The sequence below is a fragment of the Oryzias latipes genome, chromosome 15 (assembly GCF_053564925.1).
Source record: "Oryzias latipes strain Hd-rR chromosome 15, Olatipes_Hd-rR_3.1".
Taxonomy (NCBI): domain Eukaryota; kingdom Metazoa; phylum Chordata; class Actinopteri; order Beloniformes; family Adrianichthyidae; genus Oryzias; species Oryzias latipes.
Genome location: NC_136251.1, coordinates 28,375,695 through 28,388,165, shown reverse-complemented (window position 1 = coordinate 28,388,165; position 12,471 = coordinate 28,375,695). Strand labels below are relative to the sequence as shown.

The window sequence follows — 12,471 nt, the reverse complement described above, 5'->3', positions numbered from 1 at the left end:
CACCAGTAATGTTAGGTTGGGGGTGTGAGGAGCTGTAAGCTAGCGGGAGAACACGCAAACTGAGAGCTCAGGTTTGGGTGATGCGAAGGGGGTGGGGTTGCTCCACACTAACGATCCCGCCCACAACTCAGAGGGGAATTTCTAATGAACTACTGCCGCTCTGCAGAAACTAAGTCCTAGGAAACGACACAGGTTTTTGACTAAAAACGGTATAATCACAATTAAAAGACACTTTAAAAATTGATCAAAAGCTGATCAGAGTGAAGCTTTAAAGAATTCAAAATTTAGACGAAGATAACAAAACTTACAGGCAAACAACGAGTCCAAAGCTGACAAAGTGAACTGAGGACCTGGTGGAAAACAAAGAACTGTGAGATAATAAGACAAACTGAGACACCTGCTGGATGCTAGAGGCTTAAACCTGGTGTGAACAAGGAAGATTAGGAGGCAAACAACACGATTCAAACCATCTAAAAAAAATGTAAACTGAAAATCAGCAACAATGAAACATTTGTTGGCTTTTGAATTTAAAAACAAAATGATTTTTAAATGCTTCTTTCACGTATGCAGACATACGATTACCGTGCTGCTAATTTATGGACTAAAATTCCTCACATTCAGTAGAGAAGTCAACTGAACTATACGCAGAACTCTTTTGTCATTTCCAGTCCAAACACACAGTTTTTCAAATGGCCCAAATCATCTTGAATGATTTGTTTTCCTGGAACAGCACATCTAGTTCTTGGAAATGGAAAATAACTGAATCAGCAGCTCTGCTTTTGATGTCTATTTGGTGATATGAGTTAATGGACAGCAAATAAGAACAAGATGTTTATATAAAGGGCGGCCACCAGGATGAATAATTGTTAGGGGGCGACTGTAGCCCTTCGGCGACCCCTCTAGATCCATCCCTGGAAGTAAGATGTTGTTTATTAGATGCTTTTTATCAGCTAATCATCCATGTATGTGAGGACCTGAATCAAATAGCTCTATTTGCTGATACAGAGTGTGTGGAAGCACGCTAACTTAACATAAAAAAGGGACAAGGCCATTGACAATGATCTTAGGAACAGCAACATTTGCCATGGATCGATCTTGGGAAAAGGCTGTGAGGCAATTTCCAACAAATTATTTATGAGTGGAAAACACTCAAGGCCATTTCCAGTCTTCAAATGAGAATAAATCCCAGCAAGATCCCTCCAAAGTGCAGTGATTAATCACATTAGGTCATTCTGTCTATTGATGGAAAACACTTGTTTTTGCGACGCACTGAAAACAAGTCCACATTCGGGTGCCATTCTTGTCTTTATTTTTTGCATCACACCTGTAATGCATCTTCAGGTTATTCTATGGAAAATAAACACTGACTTAGAGGAGAAAAATGGAACGAAAAGAGCTTCTTAGGGAAAGGAAGGAGCAGCCTGAAAAAGCATCAGCAAAAGCAGCAGACTAGCACTCAAGACTGGAGGTGTTGTTATTTTAGTTTCTTTGCAGCCACATGACTATAGAACACCCTGCAGTCACAGAGTCCACCGTGAACTGCTCTGTATCCCATCATGTTCCAGAGTGAAATGTGAAACCGTCTGTCTGACAGGTAGCGCTTGGCTGGCATAGAGCCAGACAGGACAACGACCCAAAGCACCGCACCCAGCAAATTTAGAACAGAACGCTTGTAAAAGAAACAAATCAAGGTGTGGCGATGAGCCTGTCAGAGCCCAAACCTCGGCGTGATTTGAAAAGCCCTGCCGGGACCCCCAGAGAGCCGCGCATGAATGAACGCCGACAAACATCAGTGAAGTCAAGAAAAAAGGTGCAAGAGGTTGATAAGAAAAAGAAAATTTGGAGGACTGCCCCTAAATAGTTTTGTTTTTCACACTTCCAGTGCATGCCGCACTTATTTATTTATTTTTTGGGTTGTGTAATACACTTCATCCACAGCCACCCCAATATAAATAGATCCCTTAAAACTACCATTCTTGCACAGGCGGCAGCTGATTTGTTGGCGTTTTGGTGCAGAAATACTGTTGTCGGAGAACATATGAGCTGTAAATGACTGTTTTCCACCCACATCCAGGTGGAATGGAAACTCTGAAGGGCCAGAAAGAGCAAATGATGTAGTGACTTTCCTGTATTCGTGGCCCCTGCAGTATAGTGACTGGAGAAAACCCAAACTGTTTTTTTTAACCAATTCTGCAAGCAACCTATTGTATTTTTCCAATATGGAGCACTACGTCTAATATTTTTTTTTTTTTAAAGTCAGATGCTGTAATTAAATAAAGATACAGGCCACCTGTCAGCGTGGCAGACTCCATTTCTCATTGGAGTCATCTTCTATTTAATCTTCTGCGCTTTCCTGCATTTTGAGGTAAAGATTGAATTTGACAAGGACAGTCTGCGTAGCTGAGATAATTGTGCTGAGCGTGCCCTTGTTCTCTGCAGCCTGCCTTGATATTTGTAAGCCAATTAACCAGATTAGATAGCCCAATCAATAAAGAAACCTCTTGCCCCTCACTGTCTTGAAAAGAGAGGAGTGGCTGTCACAGCCATGTTTTCCCATCATGTTCATTTGGATTTTCTGTCTACCGTCCAGGCAATTTGGGATCCTTTTGACAGAGAAAACCTCCTAGATCTGCTTTTTTTAAGTACTTTTTCTTTATTATCTTTTTTGCAAGACAAGTGATCTGCACACGAATTGACTGCCATTGACCCCCTTTTAAGAGGTTAAGTCTTTCTAGTGTGCCTTAATGGACCATTTTTCATTTGGATCAAGTGGATCAGCGGCAGCAGCAGGGTGATATCATGTTCATCCATCAGCTGTGGGCTCTAACACTGCTGGAGTTTAGCATGGCTGCATAATTGAGATCATCTAACACAAAAATAGCTTATTCTTATGTTTTGATAGATGGAAAACCTTTTTGTGCTTAAATTCCGTGATTCCAAATTTGGTCCGTTTTTTTTTTATCTGTAAAGCACAAATGTGTCAGCTTTATAGACTAAGATTATAAATAAATTTGGGTAGAAGCTTCTGCCAGCCACCATAAATGATGATCAGTAGCTTTTTCTTCTGTCATAATTTAGAATATTGTGCGGCAACTTTGTTCTCCTCCACATTTGCGCTCAAGATGCAGAGGGTTAGTTTGATCTGAGAACCGTCCTCAGTGCGCATGGCAAACGGGATCCGCCGCTGCACCGACTCCATCGAGTCTACTTTGTCATTTGCAGACCTTTTCTAAAGACGATCCGGAAATCTGTGTCTTCTGGCACCTGCGAACAAAAGAGCGGATCTCGCCATATGCGCTGGGTGGGATGGGATTCAGTGTGCCACCACAGGATGCACACAAAGGCACCAGCTCCCCTGAACAAGCAAGCCTGAGGATATTTCACTTTGTGCCAAAGTAGGAATACTACTGAGTTGCGTAAATCTTGAATTTGCGCAACTGGTTCTTTTTTTAGAAAGGAACATTTTGGCGTCCCCGCGGACTCTGCTGCGCGCTTTTGCACAAAGAAGCGCGTCCGGCTGGGTTTGAGCTGCAGTCCATTTCACACCAACTGCATTGCTACAACTGGAGGAGAGCACGTGTTTCTGATGAAAGTGTGTGGCTGGAGCTTTTGTCGTGGACTCTTGGCTGGATGGACCGACTTGCGTCCACAAGTGCGGTGCTGATATGTCAACCGGCTGCAGATTATGTCACTTTTCAAACACACTACAATGTGACAGCGTGGTGCGCGCACATGGAAGAGATGCTGCCGTAGAAGTGCAGTGAGGGGAGCAGGACAGGGACCTCCAGCTGGCGCATGCACCCCCGCGAACGGCGTCTCCGATGAGGAGCTTGTCGCTGTCCGACGCGCGAGTGGTGCTGAAATTCGGATGATGCCTGGCCAGCGACTGCAGGGCTGCCGCTCCCTGCACCTAAACGAGGACAACGGCCGCTTCGCGCTGCTCGCCATCCTCATTCTGGTGTACCTGCTGTGCGGCGCTGCGGTGTTCTCGGCCATAGAGAGGCCCTCGGAACTGCGGGCTCACGGCCGCTGGAACGGGACGCTCCACAACTTTAGTGAGACCTTCAACATCAGCCTGCAGGAGCTCAACTCCTTCCTGCGTCAATATGAGGCTGCCATCGCCGCGGGGGTCCGGGCAGACGCTTTGAGAGCAAGATGGGATTTTACAGGAGCTTTTTATTTTGTTGGAACAGTGGTGTCCACTATAGGTGGGTGATCTCCTTGACCTTTGCCTCTAGTCATTTTGTTCTGTTTTTAATGTGATTTTGTCCAAATAAACCCTCAAAAACAGGTGCTAGGAGAGTCCAACGTTCAAGGTGATGTTTTGCTGAATAATTTTAATCTATAGCACCTCAACAGTGATCCAATTTGAGCCTCCTAATATAAGAAATAGTTAAATAATCATATTACTTTCTGGGTGGATGTAACAGGCTGCTTCCCGGTTTGCTTTCCTCTGGCTCACATACAAAATAACAGACACATTTTGCCTGAGAGGGACAATGGAAATGGGGGCGACATCTGACTTGTTTGCCATTTGGAATGCACACTCATCCCTAGTTATAGGACAGCACCCTCGGGTGCAGCGTCTCTCCTTTTTTCTTTTTTTTTTGCAGCATTTCCCTTCAAACCAATAGGAATGTCAATGAGAAGCCCCTTCTCCTGCCCTCCCATTTAACATTTACTTACACGATATGTCAGAAAAGAGCAAGTGTCCCTCCCAGGGTAACCCGAGGGCCAACGGTGCAGGCGCCCTGCATACCTGATGGTCTGGACACCCACTCCTCACACCTCAGACAGCTGGTGTGTTCTGTGAGCAGGTGAGTTGAAGGCTAGCCTTCAAAGAAACCCAAAAAGTTGAACTTTAAATGGACAACCGTAAGAGAGAGGGTGAAGGAAATGGTCATGTATGAGTGAGTGCACATGAGCAGAAGAGCAGAGATAAATTTGTTTACTGTTGACCTGTCAGAAGAGGTTTATTGCCACCACCACCGCTCCCCACCACCACCACCACCACCTATCTGTTCTTAGATACGCAAATGCACTTTGAGAGTGCTCCAAGGGGGCCTGCGCCTCGTGGGAGGGAGCCATAACAGCCGTGTTTGTCTTCGTGTCTCTGTCAGGCAGACGTCCTTTGTGCTTCATTTGTCATGCAGCATCAGATTATCGAACCTGACTCATTTTGTAGGTTAAACATGAAGAAGAAAGCTGCAATTCTCTTACTTCTTCCTGCGATTTCAATCTTCTCCAATCCTCTGGCTTGTGTTCTAGTTTTGTCAATGCCTGTGAGCTGCTGATATAGAAGGGATTTGGGGGCTTTCCACTGATCATCAGAGCCGCACATAGCAGAATTCGGCGCTCTCTTAGTGTGGATGAACCGGATTCCTTTGAAGAACGAAAAGACGGCTTTGACCCCTCAAAGTTCTCGTTGGGCTAATTGAAATCCACAACCGTTTGTTCGGCCGTTGTGGTGCAGATGCTGCAGAACACATATTGCATGTGATCTACTTGCTTGTGACTGAAATGTTAAATGTCAACTTTTGCAGAGCAGCTCAATTATTTCTTATCCAAGCTGGCTCAGAGGCTGAAACTGAGAGTTCGCATCTCCCTTTTGAAGACAGTTGACGAAAACAACCTTCTGTTCTGGATTTCTCCATCATAACACACAGACTGCTCCGGCCCAGTTGCCACTGAAGTCTTTGGTCCTTCCCCGCAGGACCATTAATGCCTGATGACTTTGCTGATGCTCTGATATTTTCCTCCGTGCGCACTTACAGAATACCATCTATAGCACAGAGTAAAGAGTATTTGAACAGATGGAATCCCAAAAAAACTGAAACAAGTTTCATTTGCTCAGTCTTTGATTTAAGAACAAAGCCAACACCATTTTCCATCAGCATGACTGCAGAATAACAAACTGTCCGAGATAGTCTCCGCCCGTTTAATGTGCTGTAAATGGATCCTGGTTGTAAAATGTATAAATAATAAAAACTAGGAAAATCTGGAACTTTGATATTAATTTTGTAGTTGCGATAGTCCTCTTGGAAAGAATCTGGAAAAATGTGAAAACATCCAAGTATGAAGGAAAAAGCTTTATTCTTTCATAAAATAAATATCCTACAAGTGTGAAACGTGATCTGCAAAAAGGGTTTTTAAAAGTCCTTAAAGTCCCACTCCGATCCTCCATTGATCTATTTTCAAAGCGTTCCCAGTGGTCTTTTGATTATGATTATGACGTTTCTAACCAAAATGTAAAAAACATTTAATTTTCTAGGACATAGTTTCTGCAGTGTGGCATGAGTTCATTGGAAATTCACCTCAGAGTTGTGGGGCAAAGTCAGCCAGAATCTACTTCCCATTATCCACAAACCCCAACCTAACAGTACCAATGCAACAAAAAGGGCAAGCAATTTCAGAGCTATCCATGCGTACAGATGCCAGCTCAGATGAGGAAAACAAAGACATATATAGAGGTAGTTGTCTACAAGTGGATGCATCAGGATGGTGCGTAGCAGGGAGCTTGTGGCTAGTGAGTTCTACGTCACACTAACAAGCTTTTTCCATCTGCGTTTACACCTATGTTAATAGAGAAATACTCAGAAATGCAAGTGTAAGCATAGTTTTCTTTGTTTGTGTCCTCCGTCATGAAAAAAATGCCACAAGAACATGTTAAAAACAATATTTTCATCAGAGTTGGTCTTTGATGTTTGATTTTTAGTCCCAACAAAACACAATCTCCCTGCATTGTTGAGGGAGACTGTGTGTGTGTGTGTGTGTGTGTGTGTGTGTGTGTGTGTGTGTGTGTGTGTGTGTGTTGCAGTCTCTAATATTTAAAGTTCATGAAGGGAATTTGTCTCACCCAGGGGTGTTTTCCCAGATTCGTTTTTCCAGCAACAGAAGCAACATAACAAAGAAATATGATCAAAAATAGGATAAGTAATAAGATGAATCAGTGTGTGCACCCTGTTTGTGTGTGTGTGTGAGTGTGCTGTAGAGTAATGCGATGTGTCATCCACAAGCATCTTCTTTATTTTAAGCAACTACTGCTTCTGAGGTAAACAAAAAAGTCTAAAAAGTAAAGACATTTCTCATCTTTCAGCACAAGATGTGCCTCCTAGAATGAGGTTCTCATTGATTTATGAATAATGTTGCTGCACAGGTTCATTTGCTCACATTAGGAAACGCACTTGATTTACAGCACCCCAAAACAACAAAGATGTGATGAGGAGCAAATGCTTTGGTTGTCACTCAGGTCTAAACATTTGCGGCTACTGGTCTGAAAAAAAAGCGTTCAAAGCAGGCCCATTGAAGTCAATGGGCTTCAATAGGGAAATGCACTGTGACGCTGCGGGAATGTATGAGAAGGAAATCGAGTCAGCCGACCTGCTAAATGTAACTGATTCTGAACGAACTCGTCTTTGAGATTAATGTTTTCTAACGCATTTTTAGTCAATAAAATGTTAATACAATATTTGACCATTAATTTTGTGACATTATAAGGGAAGCCGAGCTTCCCTTGCAGTCTTAAAGAAATCGCCACTGGGTCTAAAGGTCCTCCTCCTATTGTTGTAAAATTTCACTAATTGTTCTGGAGCTCTTAAATAATAGATTTGACCTAAATCTGTGTTTTAAGCCCCCTATTTGACTGCTTTTACTACTTACTAGAATTTGCATCAATAATTAACCTTTCAAACAGTTTTTTGTGGAAATACTTGAATCTTTTTTGCACAAATATTGCAGATACTTTATCATTATGTCGCACAACACTGAACCTGAAAACTCAATTCATTCAAGTAGTAAAGATTTAGATCAAATCTGTTTTTGTTTTATCTATAGATGAAAAAAAAAATGTATAAATCCACATATTTATATATATATATATATATATATATATGTATATATATACATATATATATATATATATAAAAAAATGTATATGTATACCAAATATATATATAAATCTATATATACCAAATGTATATATAAATCTATATATACCAATGACAAGCTTGTATCATTCATTAATGTAAACCATATACGTCACTGACAAACGCACCATTGAATACAAAGGGCTATTCTTATATTTGTGCCGATCGTAATTACAAATGTTATTTTCTTTACCAGTTTGATCAATATGTGTTGTTCTTAAAGGGCTTTTAGTGGACGCTGGTGACCGTTGGGCTTTTCTGGAAGTTCTTTTTTTTCCTAATTTATTCCACTTCAGTTCATCTTCCAAGCCTGATTTTTGTTTGTTTGTTCCATATTTAAAGCAGCTTCACTGTTTAATTCTCATTAAGAGCCTACAAAACATGTCTTCCATCGATACGAAGCCTATTTTTACCTTCAATGATGACTGACAGCTGACAACTGCCAATTAGGACACCTCTGTGAAGATGGTGCAGCGGTGTGTGGTTGTGATTCTGTGCAGTGACATTCTGAAAACATCTTTGTCAGTTTTGGAGTGCTGCTGGAAGAACACTTGCCTGACAATCAAGTGATGGCTTTTAACTTGTTGAGACAGAGTTGATAAGGCCAGTTAGGGCAATTCATGTGGTTTGGGTTGTTTATTCTTAGACAGACCATGTCTTGCCCTAACTTGCCCCTGGCAGCTTCAGCATCTTCTCACTCCATCCCACTTGTACAGCCTCCCACTCACACTGGAGCCACAAAGGCAGACAAGGCGAAAAGGACAGTTAACAAACAGCTCCAACAGATCCTGCAGTTTCTTCCGTAAATAAGCTCCGACGTGACCTCAGTGCAGTCCAAAGCTTTCCAAATGAAGAGCGATGTCAGAGGAGATGAAATCCCAACAGATCTAGACCTAAACAGCTGGTTTATACTGCAATAACATGACCGAATAATTGTCTCGCCTGTTACAGACCAGTAGATTGAGAGGTGACGGTTCAAACCGCTTTTTATCCAGAGCTTGGGTCCAAACAGGCGGGAACTCAGAGAAACGGGCTGTAAAGTTGCAGTGTGTTCTGTTGCAGAGGGTTGCATTAAAGAAGGCTGTCCCTATTCATTGATCCAGGCGACTGTGCAGCAGGGGAGTTGTTATTTTTCAGCAGTGGGACTAAGCCAGGGAAAGCTTCCTTTATTCCCAGACAAGCTCACTGTGACAGTGTTTCACCGTCAGAAAGACTCACATTCTCAAGATGTGGGAATTGAAGCCTCGCAGTGATTTGCTTTTTAATTCAGATGCAGCTAAAGTTGAAAGTGTATATACTCCTATTTTGTCATTCCAGGAATTCCAGCATTCCTTTATTTACTTTTCCTTTTATTCATATTTGTATGGAGTTTTTTGTATATATTTTTAACTTCAGGGAATGTCATAGATCCAAGAAAAACTCAGGTCTTGGTGAAAAAGAGGCAATCACAAACCTCCACTTCCACATCATAGATAGCTTTATAGATTTTTCAATACGCCGCACGGGACTGATGTTTCGAAGCCTCTATGAAGCTCTTAGATTTCACATTGCACCAACTTCAGCAACTAAACTAAGCATTTTCTGATAGTGCTGTTAAAATCTGCTATTGGTGTTTGCGAAATCAGAATGTTTGGGTTTGGAGTTTCCACTATGATTCTTCTGTGGAGACTCAGCCATCTAATGTGCTTCCTTACAGACACTGATGTCATGAACCAACTTCAATTCTGTACATTATATTTGTTGCATTTCTTACTTTTTACGTGTTTTCTATTACCAGCGTTTGGCTATCTACCATTTCCAGGATTTCCAAGCACAGTGAAGTAGCTTTTGTGATGATTTAACAGGTCATTTTTGGTCCGAATGCCCTTCCTGAATCAACCGGACTGTGAACGTACCCAGACTCAGACCTGCGACCTTTTAATTACAAGCCCCGTCTGAGTCCACTGCTTTACAACCCAAGGTCGTATTGCTTCTCCTTGCACAAGAACAGCAATTTAAGATTAGATCATGGATTGTCTGTGAAGCAGTAATAGATTATTCCAATTTAAAGTGACTCCAGATTTTTGAAAGTAAGAGATTTATTTGACTTAAAATCCCAACTTCAGTAAAGAATTTGTTGTGTCCTTCTGTGTTTTTATTTAAAAAATATATCTGATTCCTTTAAAGGTGCTTTTTTAGTCATTTACAGTCTCATGGTTCTACTAAGGACATTTTCAGCCACATTTTCCTGCCACCACAGCAGCATGCTTTGGCATTTAAGATGTGTGAAAGCGAGACCGCCGTGAATCCCTGAAAGTGGGCCGTGCTTCTTGGGTTAATGTAGAGTTGTTATTTAGATTAAGCACTCTGCTGCAACAAAACCATCTGTGTTGCTGTGACTGTCAGTGACTGTGCTAACAGGAAGTGGGTGGGTTTGTCTGCGAAAGCACATCCATCCCTGGACAGCAGTGTTTCACGTTTGTTGCTGCTATCGGTTTCTCACTTCGACACCGTTGCTAGATGCCCCCAGACTCTGTTGGTTACTACCTCGATCCATTTGCCCCGGAACTGCCACAGTAAACACATTTATTATTAAAATTGAGATCAATTTGGCATCTTATATTGTGTTTCTGAAGGATAAAGACGTTAACAGCAGTGGAATCTGCAGGCCTAATATGACCGGGTCAGTTAAATTTGTTTCTCCTGCTTACGCTCCAGCCTCCTTTCATCCCCCTTCCTCTTCGATCTCCTGCATGCGTGACTCTCTGAAATCACACTCAGAGGAAATGTCAGTGTTAAAAATGGAAAACACAGGGCCTTCATCACATGAAAGGCACCAGGGGTCTTTAAAGATGTCCTGATGCTCTCTACATAAACCCCTTCTTCTGCACCACAGACAGTCTAAAGGGAAAAGTTGCAATTATGGGAGAACTAATTTGAGTCCTGTATGCATAATCTCTGCCTTAAAGCTGCTCAAATCAGATTTTCATATGGATAAATTAAAAACTCACTTGTCGTGACAAGATAAAAGAAAATTATTTTAGAGGCTCAAGCAGAGACGAAAAGCAGGATAGAGAAATGTCTCATTATCCGAGGATCTTCGTAAGATGACATTTCAACAAAAAGTTGGATTTTATCAAAGCAGGAGATCATATATGTGAGTTTTTACAGTAGAAAATAAATCTGTGATGAGAATTGTTGAACAAAAAAAGACAGAAACAATCAAAACTACTAAAAGGACCAAAATTATTTTGATGCATCATCCGACCGAGCTGGACTGAACCTTTTTGACTCTTTAAGACCCACCCCAGTGACTTGTTGTGATGTAGACGCTCCCTGCTTCTCTCCATTCTGATGCTTCCCCTTGTGGACAACCAGATCCATGAATGTCTGATAAACTGTCGCCTCTCTGCAGAAAGTATGTCCTAGAAAACAACACAGGTTGCATTTTGACTAAAACCAGCATAATCATAATTCAAATCTGGAATAAACTGCCACCGGCTTTTAAAGAGCTCTTGGAGAGTTTTAAAGCTAAACTGTTCTTCTGCTACTGTGCCTTGTACCTGCCTGGCCGACCTTTTCTTAAGTTCTTAATTCTTGTTCACAGTTTTTATCCTTTTTTTATGTTTGTATTCTTTATCGATTTGACATTGAGTACAGCACTTTGGATCTCCTTGTATGGTTGTGAAATGTTCTCTATAAATGAACACTCACTCAAAAGACCACTATAGGAACGCTTCTAAAAAGCTCAAAAATGATCGGAGTGGATCTTAAAACACTATGCCGGTTACTGGAGGTGAAAAATTCACAAGCCTGTATGGAGTTTGCAGTAATACAAGACTCATATTGTTCAGATTTATTTATTTTTTGCTACTTTAAATTTTGGGCTGAGCCTGTCAGTGCTGTTCACGTGATAAGTGCACGCTCTGTGCATGCAGCCTGACTGTTAGAAATACAGAAATTAGACAGAGCGTAGATTGTATTGGCATTTTGTTGGCACTTATGTATTACATGTGCACACCCTGTGCGGCATTTGCCAGCACACGCACCTTACTAATGACCAGAGTGTCACCCGTGTGTTGTAAGTGTGTGCAACACTCAATATCCCATTATCCTTACAAATACTTCAAGATCCACATGCTCAACAATGGTACGTTCCATTTTCATGACATCCTTTGATCTGGCCGTACAAGCCTCTAGGGAACTACAAGACACACTTGTGCTCCTTTTTTATGACTCTCCACGGGCCCTGAGAACCCAAAAACCTGCAGCACCCGTATGGGTCAGCCTCCCATATGGATGCATGTGAGTAAGACTTTCACTAGCAAGAGATGATGTTACATTCTGGTGAAAACTTTCTGACTGAGAGTTATATCAAGACACTGATGACAGAACATTCAATAATGGGACCAGAAAATCATTATTTCAGACGTTCGTTCAACTGTAACACAGGATTTTCACAGCATTTCACAAGTCGCACAATGACACAACTATCTGTGGTTTTCTGTTCAAACCTTATTTCAATTTTTTCTGAAACTTTTACCGAATGAGTCTCACAGTGCAGCTC

At 41.7% G+C, this 12,471-nt stretch overlaps 1 protein-coding gene across 1 annotated transcript in view; it reads left to right on the top strand.

Annotated features, from left to right (window-relative positions):
* The first annotated feature begins 2,304 nt into the window (after positions 1-2,304).
* Positions 2,305-12,471, top strand: part of kcnk12 (potassium channel, subfamily K, member 12) — a 35,833-nt gene continuing 25,666 nt past the window's right edge. Inside the window, exon 1 of the mRNA XM_023963573.2 lies at positions 2,305-4,208. Coding sequence (XP_023819341.1) covers positions 3,869-4,208 — 340 coding nt within the window. The 5' untranslated portion in view covers positions 2,305-3,868. The remainder of the gene's footprint in view (positions 4,209-12,471) is intronic.